The sequence below is a fragment of the Clarias gariepinus genome, chromosome 16 (genome assembly GCF_024256425.1).
Source record: "Clarias gariepinus isolate MV-2021 ecotype Netherlands chromosome 16, CGAR_prim_01v2, whole genome shotgun sequence".
Taxonomy (NCBI): domain Eukaryota; kingdom Metazoa; phylum Chordata; class Actinopteri; order Siluriformes; family Clariidae; genus Clarias; species Clarias gariepinus.
Window position 1 is genome coordinate 30,907,579 of NC_071115.1, and position 22,066 is coordinate 30,929,644.

Here is a 22,066-nt window from a genome sequence, read left to right on the forward strand (position 1 = left end):
ATTACAAGTCATGGATCGGATCTTTTTTTTGGGGATCAGGATGAAAACAACCTGTCGCCCACTCATTCTCTAAAGCACTACAGGGGGCCTGGAGCGTGTCCCAGATACAGCATGGACGGGGTGTCAATCAGTCACAGGGAACACGTGGACACACCCACTGACACACTACAGGCAATTCGGGAACACCAATTAGTCTAATTTAGATAGTTTAATTAGTCTTTGGATTGTGGGAGAACCCGGACCCTTGAGGTATGAGGTCACGGTGCTAACCACTACACCACCGTGCATCCCCTTTAAATCTAAATAATAGAAATAAATATTTTAAAATATATTTTTTAATTATAGTGAATAAAAAAAGTTTCTACATTGCTGAGAAAAAAAACGATAAAACACGTCACTCAGAGTCACAAATTGTGGCACAAAACCACCCAATCAGACTCTGGAGGTGGATTAGATCTCCCTGGCTGCTTCTATTCAAGTTACCTTAATCCAGTTTTGTTTATCATTCTGGGTGGGTGTTAAACAAAATTGGGCTAATTTCAGTGAAACCGATGACGTACATGTACAGTATAATGTGAGTTCTAGTACAGACGTTATATTCTGACCCGGAGCGATGGTGTTTCAGTCCGGCCTAGTGGGGATTTGGTCAGTGTGACCTGGCAACCCTGATGGACACAAAGCGAGCACGTGAGTGAGAGTGAGTTTCAGCGGGAAAATAAAATAAAAACCGTCTATTTTTCTCTCGGTGATGAGGCCCGAATATAACCCCGAGGCGGCGCAGGGGCAGTGAAACCTCTGTATTTTGTCCAGATGTTTACCAGCGTGTCGGATCACACACGAGGAATTAAACAGTGCGTATAAAATGTTTTATTATTATTTGTTTTCAGATGAACGCAGCATCTCGTCAAATACTTTAAACCTGGTGTTAAAGCGAATTATTTTATTAATCGTACGAGTCGCCGCTTCACCACCTGCTGTAAAAAATCCCTTAATCATAAAAACCGTCCCCCTGATTTTGATTCATTCTGTTTTTCAGTAATGACGAACAGAGAACGGATCGATTAATGCAGTCGCTGTTTCCGCCGCACGCTCGCTCTCTCACTTAAATATGCGCTAAAAGCTAAGTATCGACAGAGTCGCCGATCTGAGCTGTACCTTCACCGCGCGGCATCGGTGTTAAGCAATCAATTATGAAAGTGATTTTCATCCCAAACACACGTACACACACACACACACTCACACACTTGCTCATGAACGCACACAGAGTGGTGTTTGAGTGACTCTAAGAGCCTCCCTGATGATCTCCAGCGTGCTGAAAAGACTCCATCGAGACGCGGCGCGGAGTAATGGCGATTGAAACGCTGCCAAATCAGGAAGACAGCCGCGCGTCTCCTCCTCCTTATCCATCGCACAGTTAATAGAACGAGGCGAACAAATGGCCGTAATTAGCCGAGGAGATGTTATTTTTCTCACGGATCGTCCCCTAACTGCTTATTCCTCGCGTTGAAGTATTGCTTACCGCTCGTTAGAGAGGCACTTCTCATTTAAAATGTAAAAAATAAATAAATAAATGAAAAGATCGCACTTGTCATTAAGTCTCTCTCGCTAAACCGTGCGTCAGGAAGCGTCTGCGGTGAGCTCGTCCGCGAAGTGTTCTGATGCAGTTTTATAGCACCGCTGAAATGCTTTCCACAAAAAATAATAAATACAAAAAATCCCAGCCTCGTTAGAGTAATTAAAGTCGTTATTGCGGTGGCCTCGGCGTCTCCCTCTCTTCCTTCTCGCTGCCTCTCTTTCCTACTTCCTCCCTCTCTCTGTCTCTCTCTGGAGGGTGTGTGGAGGATTTGCTCGTCTGATGGATCGTCCTGCACTGGCTAAATGGTCCCGAGGGGTCCGGATGGTGCTGATGGCAGACGAGAGAGAGAGAGAGAGAGACTGTGGACCCTGAGAGCTATTGAGGAGCACACACTGATATCTCTCCCCATCTCACACACACACACACAGTTCCCAGGTCCATATTTTTCCCACAAATGCATGCTGGAGGTTTGCCAAACTGTCACTAAGCTCATCAAACATGTTGCTATGGAAACACCTGATACACCTGTCCCACTCGTACACTTCCCTGCAGTCCTACCAGGCGTCGTCCATCGTTTATACGTGACCCCGTGGCAGCCATGAAGGTTAAACGTGGTCCTGCAGGAGAACGTGGAAGACGTTGTATCACATTTATTTAAAGACGCGCTTTAATAACTTTAAAAATAATTCAGTATCACAATGTTCCCATTTTTTAGCATGTTAGCTCAACTTCATGGAAAGGAAAGTTTGTATTGGGGTGTACAAACTTTTGCACTTTCTCATTAATGACCATGCCTGTAATAATACGGACTTATGAGGTGTCCGTTGAGATGGAATGTGTGTGTGTGTGTGTGTTAAAATGGCTTTTTAATAAAATAAAACTGCCTGCTGTCTCAAGAAAACAATCAAACATCATGTTCGTGTGATTCACATCACATCGTAAAGTAATTAAAGTTAATAAGATAAAATAAGATAAACTTTATGACTCCTGGAGGAAATAATTATACACAAAAAACTTCAAAATTAATGAATACAGTAAAATAAAGTAAAATAAAAAAATTCCAGAAATTAGACATAAGATGGACGGAAGTAGAACCGGAGCGATAAGAAGCGGAAACCAGATTCTGATGTCTGAGTAATATCGCACATGACACAACGACACGCTGACACTGGAGACTCCTTCCTTAAGTGTTAAATACTGAGATGTTACTGAAGGTCAGAGCTGCTGCAGTGGGACATGAATCAACCCCCTCTTAGGATCCATCGGCGCTGTGGTGTAAACCACACGTGACCTCGTTACGGCGACGCTGTCAGCTTTAATCTTCAGTGCATTTAAAGCACTATGTTATTTGTGGTGGAACATTTACGTCTCGAGCATATGTACCGACCTCCTCGTTTTAAATTTAAACTCGTGCTTGCCATCGGGTCGGGACGAAGCTTGTAATTTAATCATCCTGATCTGCGATTTTAATAAACAGCCCTTAGGACGAGGACCTGGCAACCCGGCTTCCTGTTCAGACGAGCGCTTCTATAATAAAATCATCGAAAACAGGCCGCAGACTAAAGTACAGGTTTGGTCTTTTGTAGCTTCGTGTCTTTTACACTGTACAGACGTGCGTATGTATTTATACTATGATGTACCGTGATATAATTACAGGAGGACCGTGGTGGTATGCAGAGACCCGTATGCTTATTCGCCCACGACATGTCCAGTCTCTTATGGAACGCTCCGGCTTCGTCCGGTAGATAATTACACACTCGGACTGCGCGCAGTAACGTGACGACGCTGCGTCCGTGTCTCTAAAATCCAAATAAAACAGGCGCGAGATCACGTTCAGCTCCGGGATGAATACTGATCACGTCTGGGTCACGTCCAGGCTTTTAACGTCTCAATTAGCAAGCAGCTGCAACGAGAGACGTTTAGGAAATTAAATCCCTGCCGTCTGAAATGATTTTTTTTCCTTTGCTTTTTTCCCTCCTCTGGTCTGCAGATTTTTATGCTCAATGATGAAACGTTTCGCTCGGAGATACGTCAGGCTGTGCCGTCTCCGCTGTCAGTAACGCAATGAAATATCGATTCTCATTAACGCTCTCATTCTAATCCAGAACGTCCTTTCAGTTCTCCGGAGGTTAAATTCATTGTTCAAACGGAAAACATGCACACACACAAAAAACAAAAAAAAACACAGTCGGATTCTGTGTCCAACTCAAATTCATGCTGTCTGTGTCCTGGCCCGCGCTCATCGTCTGTTTGAGAGAATAAAGCCAGGCCATTTGTTTAGAGACGCATTTTTCCTTTGATGAACCAAAGATCAGAGTCTGACATCAAAGCCGATCTCAAGCATTTAAATTAATATTCATTTTTGTCCCTTTTATAAAATTGTATTTATTTTTTTAAATCGAGCCGTGTTACCCTCCAGACCCCGAGTTCTCCATCCTTTTTTCTTTTTAGAGAACATGTTTATTGTAACTGATCCATCGGTTCATTCATGCTCGTGATCGGACATCTAGATACTGTATCTGTTTTATCTTGGGTTATTATAAATATGTTTTATTTTGTAGTCAGGTTTATATTAAAGCGCTTGTTGATTAGTAATAAGTTGACGATGATCCGTATGAGGAGACGTTTGTTAAACGTTTATCAAATCAAGTCGTCATTAATGAGGAATTCCTTGTCATTTTCTCGTCTTGAAATACAGTTCAGTACACAGTGGCACGAAACGGCATTCCTCCAGGAGCGAGGTGCTCCACACATGAAACAGAAACTAACTTGCTAACTAGGACACCTAATTAGCTGATTATTTAAGAAAAAACTAATTGACACCATAAAAAAAAAAAGCGGAACTGGGTGGATAGCGCTTTTATCCGAGTGCGTTACACTGCCCCCTATTGGTGCAAGAGCAGCGGGTTAAAAAGGCACGGTCGGTGTCCCAGAGAAAGCCACGCCGTCTCGAGTTCAGTCAAAGTTTTTTTTGGTTCCCATTAAATCTGGAGCACTTTTTTTAAATTTAAGACTTATCCAAGTGAAACTTCTTTTAACCTCATCCAGGTTTTTTTTTTAGAAAATGTCAGCGCTATTCACTAGCCCGTGCTTTGTTATAAACATACAGTTGCATTTTTCCTTAAAGGAAAGTCTGAAAAATATTCGTGTCAATTAGAGTTCTGGGACAAGAGAGGAAGCCGACGCAGTGGAGGCAGACGGGCGGCGCAGGTGGAGATCAGACCTGACGTCTGCAGAAGGCTGTAGGATGAGAGGAAAAGAAAAAAAGAAAGCAGTTCAGGACGTGCTGTTGTGGAAAAAGTTGCGTTTAGTGCAGTAAAATATCCAGAAGTGGAAGAGGTGCTGGATGATGCGCTGAGACGGACGTGTTCTGTGTGCTGGATGAGCGTGCAGTGGGTGTTCGCTTCTGAGTCTGATAGCGACACTTTGGCTTCCAGCGCTCGCTCTCTCCCGGAGTCCCGTGGGCGCAGAGTGCTGAATCAGCAACGCCGCAATCACCGACTACCGCTTTAAATATTCTGTCATTTCAGCAAGAGGAAGAAGATAGAGGACGGGTTTATTATTAACTACACGCACCGCTGATATGACCGAGGGCTCGGGACGTTCTCGTACGAGTCAGGAGACAAACGTTCTGACATCTGAGATAGTCATAATAATAATAATAATAATAATAATAATAATCATAATAATAATAGAGTTTTGGATCTCTGTCTCTCTCTCTGTCTCTCTTTCTCTCTGTCTCTCTCCCTCCTCTGGCTCTTTTCTAATCTTAGGCTTTTTAACGAGACACGTCCATGTCCAGCGTTTGAAGTGCGGCTCTCCATTGTTTGTCTCATCAGTGTTTCAAATTAGGCTTTAAAGATAGCATGACTTTAACCCTATATCAGCACTTCTCCATGATTTTCTCTCTCTCTGTCTCTCTCTGTGTCTCTCTGTCTTTCTCTCTCTCTCGGTTTGAGGAGGACGGACGTGGGTGTGAAGTGCTTGAGCTTTTCTCGACACCTACACTGTCTTTTGTGTTTTGTAATCTGGTCAGGTTTTCTGTGTGAGAGCTGAAAACACTCAGGTGTTGCTGGATGAAACCGCAGGACCGTTAGCGAGTCGTCTGGTTATGCGCGTTACCCGGGAAAGCGCGGCGGCTTTAGCGTTAGCGTTTTTGTGTTGTATGAAGTGCTTGTGTTCTGTAGAGACCCGAAAACGTGGTTCGGAATCTGGTTTATATCTCGGGGAAAGCTTGAAGATTCTTTAGAGAACATCTAAGGAGTTGGTTTTACTTTCAGATTGTCAGTTCCGGTTAGAACCAGTGACAAGTAGAACCATTAACAGTTTTTCATGGACATGAACAAAACTCAAACCTCAGAATGGGTCCATTCTAGATCCCAAAGACTCTTACGACATCAGGGTACTTAGAACTTACGAGTTCTAAGAGAAAACTGTCCCATCCGTGGCAGAACCGGTTCATCTTACAGAGCTTTTTGAAATATTCTTCACATTAACAAACCTAAAGTTAGGAGGAGAATAAACAGTACAGTTGGATGGTCATGTGACGGAGGTCATGTGACTCACTGATTATTCTGTAATCAAAGTCTAACATCAATAGGATCTTTTAACACACATATATACACACACACACACACAGAGGTTATTTCTGGGCAAAATAAAAAAAATGCTAAAGTAAATAAGGAGTGAGCGCAGAGGGATTATGGGATAACACGGGATGGTGGGATTTCAGGGTCACAGAATGACACGTGTTGGTCACGTGACCTCTGAACACAAGATCCGAACACGTCTCATGCTCTCAAGTTTTCTGCAGAGACGAGCGCGGACTTACAATCAGGAGAAAATTAGCGGTAATATTGTGACGGGAAAAAAAAGAAAGATGAATGTGAACTGAAGAAGTGTAACTGATGCAATGAAATGAAATATTCACAGAAAATCAAGAAATGCGAGCACATCCTGAAACCTGTCCCAATTTACCGTATATTCAGATTTATTAACACACACTGGGGATGAGGATCACACCTTATGATATTATTCGATTTGTATCGCGATTCTATAAATGTCACAGTTTTATAAATTCAATTTGAACTTTTAAAAAAGATTTTTTTATTTTGTTAGTATATAATTTAATCCTACCACAAAGGGCGCTGTGCTGTCTGTCTGTGTGTGAGTAGATTAGAGAGCACCACCTGTAGGCTGGTAAAGGAACTGCAGCATTTTACCGCCTAAACTGCGGTATTAAAAATCCATTTTCAATAAACGATTTTGAAGTCAGTAAATGTGGTGTAAATAAACTGCTACAGAAAATTGTGATGTTTTGTAAAACGTTTATGACCCTGTTTTTTAGTAAGCAGATAATCGCGTGTACTTTTCCTAAAAATGTAAAGAAATCGAAAAAAAATGAGCAAAATGTTTGTTGGGTGGAACCCGATCTGACGGGGAAACACTCTGTAGTTAGGACTGTACTCCTGCTCCTCCCCCCGCCTCCTAAAGAGGAACAACCCCGATAAAATTGGTTCGTAATTGGTCTTTGATTGACATGAGCTCTGTGACCGCTAGCCCCGCCCCCGACGCTAGGTCCAACTCATCAGTCGCACTTTTCGAGATCTACTCCAGAACTCAATAAGCGACCTGTGTTGCTTTTCTCAGGTGATAGGTGTTTTTTGTCCTGCGGAGACAGATGTTTTAATCTTCCTCTTTCCCGACAGGTTGCTCTGCAGCTGTTGCGCACCCCGGATCCGGGCTAATTTATCGAGTGGTGACAGCACGGCTCAGACTCTATATATTAGTGTCTTTGTGCTGTGAAATGATCGTACAGCGACGCGCGGTTATTTTCAGATGATTCATCAGAACCCGCAGCGCGAGTGAGTCAGTGTAAGATGCTGCGGCCACAGAAGTGAAGGAGAAGAGAAAAAGAGGAAGAGAGGCGGGGGAACACGCCTCGAGAGCTGCCTGTGTAATATAATTAATCATGTGTGATAATCAGCGCGTTAAAGATGCATGATTTAGCATTATTACAGTTTTCCATGCAGCCTAACTGCAGTGTTTACGGCGCGGAGACGAGTCTGGCGGTTCTTTTACGCGGCGGTGTGCGCGTCTCCTCGACTCAGCGCTTCACACAGACTCACATTGAGACCTGTTGAGTTCTGCTCTTGGCCCGTGCCTTTGAAATCGAGAATGCACCGAGAAACCAATTAAGTGTGCCATGCTTCTTAAGTTTTGCATTACAAAGGGGGTATTGATAGACAATGTGTGTTTGTGTGTGTGTGTGTGTGTGTGTACTGGCAGCACAATCTTTACCCAAATGCCAGGTGTGTATAACCTGATAGCACCATGTGAGCGAGTGAGGTTAGTCCCCGGAGCTTAAAGGAAAAGTAAATATAAATATAAATATATACATACACTAACTGCTTCCTGTCATGAGTGGACAAAGTACATTTTTTTTGTTTCTGCTGGTTTCTCGTTTGATCATTGTTCTCTCACCGTCGCTCTACGAGGACCACAGCAGATGAACCTAGCTAGCTCGAGCCCTACACAAATTACAGGCTTTGTTAGCGAGTGTCCATGTCCATGTCCTGGCATCCTCCTTGTCCTCACAGCTGTGGTTTTTCCCTCCAGATAGTTTCTGGACCGGGACTAGTGCTGGAGATAAACGCTCCAGACATTCCCAGCTGGAATACCTCCTGCAGTTGTTCACGATGTTTGTGTGGTCGCGTTACTGAGAACATCGCGGCTTCTGGTTCCGGGAAAACTGCAGTGCTACATATAGACTTATTTTTTTTAAGTAGTTTTTGATCTTGCTCTATAGTTTAAGTTTTACTTTGATCTAATTCAGTCACTGAATTATTTCTTTTTTTTTTTTTTTTAGGTTGTTTTTATTCTGAGAAATAAAACCATATATTCAGAACGTGTATAAGAACTTCGATGTTTAATGGTGGGTCGCAAACAAACTAGGTGCACAATGTCACCTGCTGTATTGGAGGAAAATATGAAAGTGTACGGGAGAGGGGTGGTGGGGGGGCAGTTGCTCTTGGGCCCGGGTCAAATTCATCGTGTTTAATGTGAAAGCACCCTAAGACTGTCTGGCAAACCACACAGAATCAGAGAACCTCGGAACCAGACAAAAGAGAAATTTTGGAGCCAGAAGAAACTCTAAACCACATGCAACCATCAATCAGACAGAACCTTAAAGCACAGGGAGCTGAGAACCAGACGCATCTCAGACCCAAAAGAACTCTGTACATGATAAAAACTTAAAACCCCAAAGTATCTTGGAACCAGAAGAATCTTTCAGGCAGAAGAATTTTAGAACTAGAAGGAACTTCAAACCATGTGGAACCTTGAAATATACAGCACTTTAAACCTGATAGACCCTCAATCCACAGGGATCTGAAAACCAGAAGAATCTCTGCACCAGACAGAACTTCAGAGATCAAGAGGTATCTCACAATCAGAAGAAACTCTAAACCACACAAAACCTTGAATCAGACAGAAAATCAGAGAATATGGAGCTGAGAACCGTAAGTATCTCAGAACCAGACAGAACTCTGACCTGATGAAGCCTTGAACCTTGGAACTGAAACCAAGAAGAATCTGTGAACCAGACAGAATTTAGAACAAGAGGACAGATCTCACAACCAGAAGAAACTCTAAACCACATGGAACCTTGAACCGGAAGTATCTCAGAACCACTCAGAACTCTGAACTAGTCTGAAGGTTTATTTTTAGGTTTAATTTCTTAAGGTCAGTTCAGACACCGCGGCCATCAGCTAGCCGCTATACAGCGCCTGTGCTTCCTGGTTGCTTAGCAACCGAGTTCTGACTTTATCGGCTCGAAAGGTGAGCGTGTGGTCTTAGGGCTAGAGGAAGAGACTTTAACGACAGCTTTCCTGGGTTCTCTTGTACCAGGAGTTTTTAAAGTCAGGAGTCACACGGAGGATTTTAATGAACTGGGTGATCATGTGACCCGATTTAAATCAGGGTCGTGCTAATCGTGGACTCCTACGCTGTGACCTGAGTGATAGAGTGGTATCGGAGGGAAGGATGTGATGTTAGGAGTGTAAACGTGATGTCCTTGTGGGGGAATGTGTGTGTGTGTGTGTGTGTGTGTATAGAGCGTCCTGTTCCTCCAGCAGCAGCAGTGTGAGTGTTTCATTAAAACGCTGCGAGCCGTGAATAGTGAATACTCACTAATTGCTGCATGGCCTCATCTGTATGCCTGTTTAAACGCTCTGCCCGTGAAGAAGCTTTACCTCCATCCCTCCCTCTCTCTCTCTCCATCCCTCCCTCTCCATCCCTCCCTCTCCATCCCTCCCCCTCTTTCTCTTTCTCTCCTTTGCTCTCTCTATCTCTCTTTCTTTCTCTCTCTCTCTCTCTCTCTCTCTCTCTCTCTCTCGCCCGAGGTGCTTGTTTGTTCTGATGTAACAGGAGTTTAAATAAGGAAAGACGCCGGAGCCGCTCTAATACTACAGCAGGGAAAAGCAGCAGCACCTTCCATTTTAATACCCACTGCTGCTCTTCCTCTCTCTCTCTCTCTCTCACACACACACACACACACACACATATGGCTTGATCAGTTATCTGATCCAGACTCACACACACACACATACACATACACATTCACACAAACAGTGAGAGTAGAGGAAGGAAACATGACACTCTGTCGAGGATCATAATGTGATAAAGCACACCTAGCATCTCTAGCAACGACAAGACAACTGGATTAGCATCTCAAATCGTTCAGAGATATCATTACACATGTAACGTCTCCGACTCGACGGGATCGCTCGACTTAAATGATTTACACGCTCAGGTTTAAACCCCAGACGCGTGTAGCCTTTAGCATTAATCCCCTCCTGAGTCTTGTTTTTTAATTACGGGATTTAGAAGTTAGAAAAATCTGCAGGGATCGGTGCTGAGTCCAGAAACACTCACAAGCACGACGTGGTTGAAAATAATTTGATTAATCCGATGACAAAAACAGAAAGGGGTGTGTGTGTGTGTGTATATATATATATATATATGTACATATACAACTTCCTTGTATTTTATTTCATTTTTGAATTTCCTTGTTTTTTTAATTTGTTTTTTTATTACAATTTTCTTTTTCTTAATTAATTTTGAATTTTTTTAATTTATTTCATTTTTATTTGTCCATATAGTCATACAGTATATGATTTTATTTTTATGTAGTTATTTTTCATATATATAATATGTTTTTGTTTTATTTATATATATATATATATATATACTGTAGATGTGTGAATGTTGAACAGGAAGTCCACTGTGCTGACTCGGAGACTCGGGGACAAAACTGTCTGTTCGTGATGGGAGCGTGAAAAAGAGGAGCGAGTCGGAGTACGCTCCAGTCTGTTGGGTGAATCACCGCTTTGAGAACGCGCACTTTGTTTCTGTTAACGTGATTATAGACTTACGGAGAACGTTTTCATACAAGACGCAACACAAGCGAGGACGATAAACAAACTTGTTAAGCCTGTACAGTAGAGCATGACGTGGAACGGCGCGGCTGGGGTGAGATTATGAAGAACGTTCTGATGTTCCTAGCGCGCTAACACGCTTTTAAATCAGACTGGGTTTCAGACATGATGCTGATGGATTACGGTGAACCGGTCGATCCTAAACACCCGGGCTGAGAGCTTTAAAGAGAGAGAGAGAGAGAGAGAGAGAGGATGCTGCTAATCAGGCAGAGGCCCTGCAGGTGCTCGGAGACCTTCAGCTGGCCGACCGCCACACCGCCTTCTCCAACAGATTTTCTGACTAAAAGCCCTGAGCTCCGTCCCTGAGCTCTGACTTCGCACATCCTAATCCACACCGCGCGCTCGGCGGCTTATTCTCGCGCTGCGGGGACCCAAATCCGTCTTCATGTCAGCTGACGAATCCGATGGAACAATTGTGAAAAAAATATGAACCGGTTTGTTGTGGATCCTGGCATGAAGAAGAACTTTGAATGAAAGAAAAAGAAGAAAAACACTTTTATTATTCACAGCTAGCAAAAACTAAATGTCTCCCAGGACGTCCCCAAGCGTTTAGGAATCACACTGGATTAGAAACGTGTTTAATATTAAACACCCTTTTAATGTTGTTATAGAAGTATATGTGTACATTTTTCACGTTTCACAAAAAAACGTGTACGACATAATGTTTATTACGGTAAAATAATCAGCGACGGAGAGCTGCGGTAAACCAGAGCGCTTTATTCCTATTACACCACAGCAGTTCATTAACTACAATTACATCACTATTCTACTATTTTATTATTATTATTATTATTATTATTATTATTTTGGATTAATTCATTGACATCGTCACTGGTTCTTGCCGAACGTATTTAATGATCTCGGATTATATATTAAAGTGCTTGTTTTTCCCTGAGTGCGCACACACACACACACACACACAAACACACACTTCCTCATTAGAGCCACAAGTGTGACATTGTAACAAATTTCAGCTCTGTCTTGTTTTAGCTCCGCCCCTTTTTTACCGCTCAGAAAAACTCTGAATGTTGAATTTTGTAAAGAAATTTGTTTTTTAAAAATCCCCCGAATCATATTCATATTACGATGTACTTTCTTACAGCATTTATAGACGCAGAAGGACATTTGATATTTCCACTTCCTCTTCTGCACTTCCCTTTTTCTTCATCTGTCTTTTTCTTCTTCTTTTCGTCTAGACTGAGACAGAGACGCACGTCTAAACATTTCTCGTTCGCGTTTGTCGCTTTAACCTTCACTGTAGTAACACTTGATCACGGTGAGATCTTTCGGAGCGGGTCAAAGGGCGCCCCCTACAGGACGCTGTCTGATGAAGCACGCGCTCACTGTTGAGGGGTGGTTAAAAGTATTGGCACCCTGGGCCAGAGACACCTGAAGCTGGCGGGCACGTCTGTGTCGGTGAAGCGTGAAGACGAGCTACACGACGCGTTTGATGTGGTCCCTTCTGTCTCTCGCTGTAATGTGTGCTTCCCACGAAGAGTCTCTCTCTCTCACACACACACACACACACACACACACACACACACACACACACACACACACACTCACACACCTCTTGCTCAGTAACAGTGGCGTGTGGAATGCACCTCCACAGAGCACCTTTTGTTTCACCAACACCGGATGTATCATCGCTCTGAGAGGTGTTTTGAGTTCACCTGGTGTGACAGTTTCAGGCTACGGCTCTTACACAGCCACCTCAACACACACACACACACACACACATGCAGTGATATTACATAATGTCTGAGCCGTGTGTCATATAACTGAATCCTGTGGTTTAGTGCAGTAACAGGTACAGAAATGTCTCTGCCCTGGAACACGTCGGGTCACATTCCCCCACCCCCCCCCCACCCAACCCCCAGGTTTCCAGGTGAATACAGTAAATAATAATAATGATAATAATAATGAGGACCTTAAAGCCCTACACGCGGTCTCAGCCTCTGCATTCGTCTTTTCTGGAATGTTCCACAAAGCTGCTTTGTTTACTCAGGTTAAAATGCAGAGAATGGCATTTTGTGTTTAGCCCCGCCCCTTTGTCTGAGTGACACGAGTGTTTTAAAAGTGCATCAGCATGAGAACGGAGGATGATTCATCTTTGGATCCTTTTATTATATCGAATCAGTATTTAGATTAGTATTGATTCAATACATAGATCTGAGCCGTAATTAGATTTAATACTAAGTCCGATTAGATCAGTGCTGAATCAGTGATTAGATCCGTATTGGATCAGTACCAGGTATCAGATCTGATACCAGAGATCGGACCGGTTTAACACGTCTCCGACGTCCTCATCGCTGAATCCGTGTTTATTTCTGAGTCTGATGTCGTTACTGATCTGGTTTTATTTATCAGCCGTTTACTTTTTCACTTTTAACTGAAGACGTTGGCATCCGCTGATCTGACCCGCCGGTGCCGAGACGACTGACACACTCGACGTCTCTACAGGGAGAGACACACATCCGCGACACACTGTTGCCACGGTAACGAAGGGGACGACTGTAATCGTTATGTGAGCCTTCGTTACGTGACATCGCTCTACACGCGACTCCGACTAATGTCAGGATTTGAGAGATTTGTTTTGGATCAGGTTTGATCCGTGTTTTTCAGCCGATATCGACTTGGAGTTCCTCACAGACGTTTGTTTACAGGGTGTGATTTCAGATGCACGTGAATGTGAGCGATCTCAGCCGAGAGTCGCGCGGCCCGAGTGTGTTCCTCTCGGCGCTACTGCGGTGTTTACTCCGGTGTTTACTGCCTGTATAAATTTCCCGCTCGTTTCCAGTGTGTTTACTCGGCTACATGTTCGTCTGTGTGTGTGTGTGTGTGTGTGTGTGTGTGTGCGCGCGTTTATGTTTGTGCTCAACGTAAGCGTTTATACAAAGACAAGCTTAAGTCTTGTACACTGTTTATGCGCTGTGTGGAGTCATACACACTCTGCTTACACTTACACGCTCTTACACTCTGTCTGTGTGTGTGTGTGTGTGTGTGAGGGAGAGAGAGTGACCCATATGTCACGTCTCTGAAAAAGTCACACAGGGCCATCAGCGTTTGTCGTCGTTCCCAAAGTCCTCGTAAGCGGGCATGTGACTGGAATTCCACATGGACGAGTGAGCTTCTGATTCTTTTCCTCGCCCTGATTCAGAGGTCAAAGGTCTCACACACACACACATGGTGAGCTGAATAGCATGACCCTGACCACACTGGGGTCTTGAGGTTGAGGTCAGGCAAACATCGCTGGGAGGGGGGCGCGGCTCTGAGACCAGACGGAGGTTCAGACGGTCGAGACGCAGCTCTGAGACCAGACGGAGGTTCAGACGGTTCAAGACGCGGGACTGAGATCAGATAAAGGTTTAGACGGTCCGAGATGCGGGTCTGGGATGAGAACGAGTTTCAGACGGTTCGGGAGGCGGCTCTAAGACCAGACGGAGGTTCAGACGGTCCGAGATGCGGGTCTGGGATGAGAACGAGTTTCAGACGGTTCGGGAGGCGGCTCTAAGACCAGACGGAGGTTCAGACGGTCCGAGACGCAGGTCTGAGACCAGACGGAGGTTCAGACGGTCCGAGATGCGGGTCTGAGACGAGAACGAGTTTCAGACGGTTCATGCTCTTTGAAGTCTGAAGCTTTTAACAGCAGAAATAAATTCCTGCCTCCAAACTGGGTCCATCAGACCGGCTTCCCGTTTTCCAGCTATAGGAAGAGCGTTATTTATCTCCTTCATCATCAAAACATCCTGTCTGTGCGCAGGCGTCGGCGGAAAAAAGGCTAAAAGCATAGCACTGCTTTACTCTTCACCCATGTGCCTTTAGTAGCAGTGTGTGTTTCTGTGTGTGTTTCCGTGTGTGTGTGTGTGTGTTGCGTGCGAGAGAGAGAGAGACGTGTAAACACACATTTCCGTGCTCGGTGCTGTAATTCTCCGAGCTCACTGCAGCTAAAGTAATACACATCGACTCGGGTTGCTCGAGCTCTGTTGAACTATTTACGACTCTCCTAATCGTCCACTAACAGGGTTTCCATTAAGTCCCAGCGCTGCGAGATTTACGGCCTCTAACATCGTACATCCGCTCTACCCGCGCTGGGTTAGTCAGCTCGCTCGCCCCGCTCATAAGGGTGTGAGGTGTGAGGGGGCGGGGCGATACAACAGGACCATATCAGTATCACGATACATTTGGAAACGCGTTATCATCGTACACACACACACGTGGCGCACTGAGTGGATTAAATGGACCTGTGGGTGATTTAGCCCCGCTTGTGAAACTGTTCTGTCTTTTGAAAACTTAAAGCTTTATCATTACAATTATAACAACATTAAAGAAATTTAAAAAAATCCTAGATTCATTCAGCAGTACCACTGCATATGAATTCTTTCTTACAAATTTTTACGTTAAGAACTGAAATTTTGCCAGAAATAAGTTCTTTGCGTCAGTGTAACGGCAAGTGAAGCGTGTTTTTGTGTTTCTTTTTTGTATTTTGTGTAATATTTAGTGAAGACGCAGCACCGCGGGTCCCAAACATGTTAGCAAGGACGGTAGCAAGAAGAAAAGGGAGACGCTTTCAGTTTGGTTTTTAAAGCAGTCGGTGCCGAGAGGAATCATAAATTAATATTAAGTGAGGTTTAATGTCTATTTATTTCATATTTTACTTTATTTACATGTCTTTTCTAAATGTTTCTTTTGTTTTTACATGATTAAAGTGTTGGAAATTGATAATATTGGTAATATATCCAGGCAGCTGGAACAGATTATCTGTAAAACGGAGACGTTTGATATGAAATTTCGCCGTAAGAACTCGCCTCCGGAGCAGATTAAACTCACGTGCCGCTGTGTTTGTATTTAGGATACATTTTTTTAATGTTTAACTGTTTGTTTTTATCTGTTTGTTTGTTTTGTTTAAGTCCAGCATAACGTCCTAGCAAATTCAGACACGCAGTAAAAGTTATTAAATCCGTCACTGTGTAAATTAAAGGTATACTTTAACGTGACGTGTGTACAGACGTGACAGAGACGTCCGTCAGCTGGAGAGATCAGTCTCCTTAAGCAGCAGCGATTAATCATTTCAGTTCCCCTGTGTGTCTTTAACACAAGATTTCTGTTTAAAAATCAGCCCACGGACACTTCATTAGCGCTTTCGCTAAATAGCTGCATGAATTCCTCGCGCGGCGCTGCACATTAAAGTCGCATTAGCGCGTCGGAGCGCTCGGGCTCTCTGCTCTATAACGCGGCATTACACTCAGTACTGAGCGCTCAGAGTTACTCGACTCTACATCACTGACATCAACATCCTTTTAAAAACAAACCAAAGGCCCAGGCGGTGACGTCAGCGTAAACAATCAGAACAATCACACATCGGGTGGGGTGAGGTTTTGGGGGTGTGGTTTTGGGGGTGTGGTTTTAGGGGTGGGGTTTTAGGGGTATGGTTTTAGGGGTGTGGTTTTAGGGGTGGGGTTTTAGGGGTGGGGTTTATATGGGGGGAATATAAAAACCTGCCAGATACAATCATAACACAGAGCTAACACAGCTGTGACTGAAAAGGCCAAAGTGTGTGTGTGTGTGTGTGTGTGTGTGTGTGTGTGTGTGTGTGTGTGTGTGTGTGTGTATGTGTGTGTGTGTGTGTGTGTGTGTGCGCGTTTGTTTTCGCATGTAATGTCATTGAATCCACCGAGCTCTCCATTCAGCTAAACATCAGAACAGGTGTGTGTGTGTGTGTGTGTGTGTGTGTGTTTGTTTTTGCATGTGATGTCATTGAATCCACCCGGCTCTCCATTCAGCTAAACATCTGAACAGGTGTGTGTGTGTGTGTGTGTGTGAGGGCCACGCCCATCCTTTGTGACCTCCGCTTGATCTCTATGTACTGAGAGACAGGGGAATATATGTGTGTGTGTGTGTGTGTGTGTGTGTGTGTGTGTGTTGCTCTTAGAACTATAAACCTATCTAAAGAACCGTCTGTAAGCGATTTCCTCTGTAAGAAATAATGGAAACTTAGACGATTTGTTCCACAACCCAAAAATAATCTTATAAAAATTATAAATAAAAAATACAAAGTAAAAATAAAACAAATTAACCTGCAGTGAAGTCTGGCGTAATAAGCAGAAGGGTTTTCTTTTATTCCATAAAAAAATGAAAAAAATAAAATAAATACATAATCATGTCCTCTTGTACTCCACTTCATCTTTGCGCTACCTTGACTCCGCCGCTAGTGCTAGCTTGGCTAACAAAACCTCAGCATCTATGCGAGTACCGCTATGTTCACGTTTGTGCTAGCCACCTGCATGACAGATTAACTATTGTTCATGTTATTGACTCTATTGTACGATATTTAAATGCATTTTGATTGATAGATCAGAATTTTTTTTTTTTTTATTTTGAAAAAAGTGAATAAATAAAATAATAAAAATAATAATCCATGCAGTAAAGAATGACGATTAGACGGTTTAAAGTGGCACGGAGGAGAATCGTGATGGCTGGTGTGAATGTAGGTTGAGGACAACAACAAGAAGCAGCAGCAGAAGAAGAAGCATGTTTAATAAAAATAGAGACGACAAGAAGGCCGAGGCAGGTGGGGGTCTCAGCGGTACAGAGCAGTGCATCCTGGGAAATGACAGATTTTTTTGCTGGTGATGGATCGATAGCCTTCTCTCTCTCCAGCAGTCGAACTCACCTCCTGTGGTTCCTCAGGCTATTAATCCCAGTGCCTGTAATTTCCTCCCCTCCCACACACACACACACACACACACACACACACACAGAGCAAGCATTTCTGGGAAACTCATCCTAATCCTTGTTTATGATGAACAATTGATCGCACACATTACGGTTTGTGTTTCGGATACAGATTGCGTAAATTCAGGTTTTTAGAATAAATTTTAGCAAATTTCTAAATCTCTCCCTGTTCGATTCATCCTACAGATGGAAATCTTTATCATTAAAACATAAAGCACAACGTTCTGCGCTCCGCCTGTGGATCTTTCATTAGATGATGCGATAAGATTCTCAGTTTCCGACGTTTTTTTTCTTCCTTTAATATCTTGATTTGATCTGTAATAAGGCCACGCCCGTACACATGAGTCGCGTTTGTAATTAATTCCGTTTCATGTGTTATCTGAAAGTCTGACCACTCGGTAAATTACAATGAGCATCGTAGCGCTCCCACACCGGCCCTCGTTCTTTCCCGAGGTGAGCTTGAAAAATATTCCTTTTAACAGTAAACTCACGTGACTCGCATCAAACGTCTTTTAGTTCCTCGTAATCTTCCGTCGCAATTCAAATCAAGTCGACATTTTTTGACACCTCGAAAATTCACCATGCACACGTAGGCCTGTTTTTATTTTTTTATATTGCTTAAGTATTTTCCAATAATATTAAATCCCAACCCTGATTTCCAGCTGAGTATCACGTTTCTAAATGATTTCTGTACGTATCAATACTTACTGAAAGACTGGAAATGAAATATAAGACTAATGCGTATTTAATAAACTGCTGCTTTATTACTTAATGTTATATTATATTATATTATAACGTGATCTCTGTTACACATCAGAGTATCAGCGTGCGTTAGCTATTACATCGTACATCAGCCGTAAATCAGGCCACGCCCCTTTCCACCTTCCACGCCTCTTTTTTCCCCTCGTGTTTTTTTTTTCTGTTGTTACATATCCGTGGATTTCACGTGCATCATTTCCCCTCAGTGTAAAAAAGAAATAAGTTCTCACGTTCATCCTCACGTTCAGGCGTGTGCTCACAACCTCTCAGCTCACTTTACACACACTCACACACACACACACACGCATACAGGAAATGCCTTAACGGCACGGCGAGAGCTTTGCGGTTGTCCTGAGCGAGGTTTGATTAGAACGCTAATGGAATAATGATTTCTGTAATCAGAGTACCCTCTGTGTTCCTGCAAGGTCTCTTTTCTTCCTCCTGGTTCGGAATGTGGCGTTAAGTCTCTCGCTCGGCTCTCAAGGTGACGCTGCTCCGTCTCTGGCATTGACATTCTGCTAAGCTTTGGTTTTGTTTTGTCTGTGTCTCTCTAGGAAGTCGGCTACTCGCACCGTCCCAAGGAGAAGGTCCGTGTGGACAGCAACAACGAGAACTCGGTCCCCAAGGACTTCGAGAGCATCGACAACAGTAACTTTGCGGAGCGTCTTCGGCCGAAACGTCACGCGTCCAGCAAGCGGCAGCAGGAGACGTCCGAGAAAAACAAGAACTCCAACGAGCTCGTACACAACGGGCTGAACCGTACGGGGGCGGGGCCGGGGCGGGATTCCGCACTCACGCCAGTCCCTTCACCGCGGCAAAAAAGCCAACAGGTCAAGAAGCCGGGCGTCGGCCCGCCGGCTATCAAGTATGACCAACCGCCCAAATGCGAGATCACGGGCAAGGAGGCTATCTCGGCTCTGTCGCGCGCTAAAACCAAGGAGTGCAGACAGCAGATCGCCGAGGTGTACTGTCGACACAAAGACAAGCAGCTCATGCCTGAGAAGGTCACTCGCTACTGCCCCCTAGAGGGTGAGTACACTCCGTATCATTTTTTCACATTTTCAGATATATGGAAACGTCTTACATCACAACAGCCTGACGTTCTACCCTGAAATAAAATAGATCCTCTCTGAAACAAACGCAAGTGTTAGGGATAAAAGTGCTTGGCCCCGTTTATCACTGCCAGTAATTGTTCCTGCTTCCACCATTTCCTCATTTGCTTTAATTAAAAGAAAATAAATTAATGATAGATGATGTTGTACAGCTTTGTTTCAAACCTGACTTCAGTTCTGAACTAAGGTTTTTTTTTTTCTTTGTGGTTTAGATGTTCACACGGAGCGAGTGTTTATTTAAAGGAGTCGGGGTTTATTCCAAAAATCTATCAATCTCCTAAAATAACAGACCGACCCCAGACAATGTGTTCAAATCAAACTCTCTCTCTCTCTCTCTCTCTCACACACACACACACACACACACACACACACTTTCTTATATGTATATGATTGATTATAGAAATAACTATTTTTCGACAAACAAGGCAAATATTATCAGAGCGCGGTGGGAACGGGAGATAAATAAAAGTACAGATAATGGAGGTTTTCCTGAATTAATTGCAGTGCTGTCAGTGGAGGTTTATGGAGAGGCTTCATTAAGCCTCACAGGACTGGCAACAGACAGCCGCGGCACTTGTAATTACAATCAGAGACAGGCTGGAAATGAGATTGTGGATTTCCGCGCCAGCTTAGACGCTTGTAATTGCTGCGCTGAGTAGCATATTCTTTTTTTTTTTTTCTTTTTTAAATTTCCTCTCTCAAACTTTCTCTCCCGTTCCAGAAGCTGACTAGTGAAAACATATTCATGTAATTATGCAGCGTTTTGTTCCCTCGACGCAAATCAGGGTGTCGGATGAGTTTAAGTAGTGCAGCGACGGGTCCGTGCGAGACTTCTGAACGCAGACGCTTCCGGAAAAACCCCGGTGATTTCTGACAGATATGATGAGGCCGTCTCCATGGAGACCAGAGGCCGGGATCTGGAGGGCGTCGAGACGAGAGTAATCCTAGCTAACCATACCGAACCACATGTACATTATGAGTGTGTGTGCGTGCGTGTGTGTGTGCGTGCGTGTGTGTGTGTGTCAAGCTCCATGTAATTATTGGATGAGGCAATCGATGAAGGCTTTGAAGACCCGCGCAGTGGCTTTTTCCTCCCGCAGTGTCTCGGACTACATGAAAGTCAGACCACAGAGGGAGTCAGGAGTCATGACAGGTTTCTAAATCGAGCAGGTTTTCTAAGAACATCACCGTCTGGGTGGAGCAGCCGGGAGGAGAAGTCCGATCTGGAACTGGATCAGCACTTACAGCAGATTTACTTACAACTACTCCGAAATAATTTACTGTTAAACGTGTGCTGTAATGGTTTCCTCCAACATATTTGTGGCTCTGAGATTGTCTTTTATACTGGAACCAATAAAACACGTATTTTAAGTTGAGACATGAAACTTAAAAGTCCACTTCCTTTCCTCTTATCCTGGGAGAAGAAAGACTGAACAGACAGTAACACAGTAATCATCTCAGAGAGAGAGAGAGAGATCTGATGCAGATATTCTACACAAAATGCCTAAAGGTTGTCCTGTCTGTCCGTCTGTCTGTCTGTCTGGTCCTAATAAAAGATTTATTTATTTATAGCGTGCTTTAGACACTTAAGTTGGAGACACATAAATCTTACCTTTGCATAAACTGACAGCAGGATCCAGATGTCTGGAGATAATTTTTTAATAAGTCTGTCTTTTTGTCCCAGACTGTCTATCTGTCCTGTCCTGTCCTGTCCTGGCTGTATATCTAATAATAGATGTGATATATTATTTTAGTGAAACAAATCAACTTATAGTTCCTTATATAAATATGCATGGAGTCAGATATCAGTCTGTCTGTCTGTCTGTCTGTCCGGCCTTAACCCTGTAAACATGTCTGAACACCCATTCTGTCTGTCTGACCCCAACCCTGCCTGTATGTCTGTGTTTTTACCCTAACCAATTCTGTCTGTCTGCCTGGCCCTTACCCTGTCTGTCTGTCGGTCTGTCTGACCCTGTCAGTCTGTCTGTCTGTCTGTCTGTCTGTCTCTCCTTAGCCCGGACTGTCTGTCAGTCTATCTGTCTGTCTGATCATAACCCATTCTGTCTGTCTGGCCCTAACCCTATCTGTCTGTCTGTCTGTCTGTCTGCCCTAACCCTGTCTGTCTGTCTGCTTGACTGTCTGTCTGGCCCTAACCCTGTCTGTCTGGCTGGTCCTAACTCTGTCTCTCTGCCTAATTGTCTGTCTGGCCCTAACCCTGTTTGTCTGTCTGTCTTTCTGGTCCTAACCCTGTCTGTCTGCCTAATTGTCTGTCTGGCCATAACCCTGTTTGTTTGTCTGTCTGTCTGTCTGGTCCTAACCCTGTCTGTCTGTCTAGGTAAATCTTATCCTTATATTCTGTTTTCTGTAAATTCGGAACCATGTAGATT

The 22,066-nt window shown here is 43.8% G+C and overlaps 1 protein-coding gene across 1 annotated transcript in view; it reads left to right on the top strand.

Annotated features, from left to right (window-relative positions):
• The window catches only part of xylt1 (xylosyltransferase I), a 60,236-nt gene that overhangs the window by 13,757 nt on the left and 24,413 nt on the right, over window positions 1–22,066 (top strand). Inside the window, exon 2 of the mRNA XM_053514241.1 lies at window positions 19,122–19,596. Within this exon, the coding sequence (XP_053370216.1) occupies window positions 19,122–19,596 (475 nt within the window). The remainder of the gene's footprint in view (window positions 1–19,121; window positions 19,597–22,066) is intronic.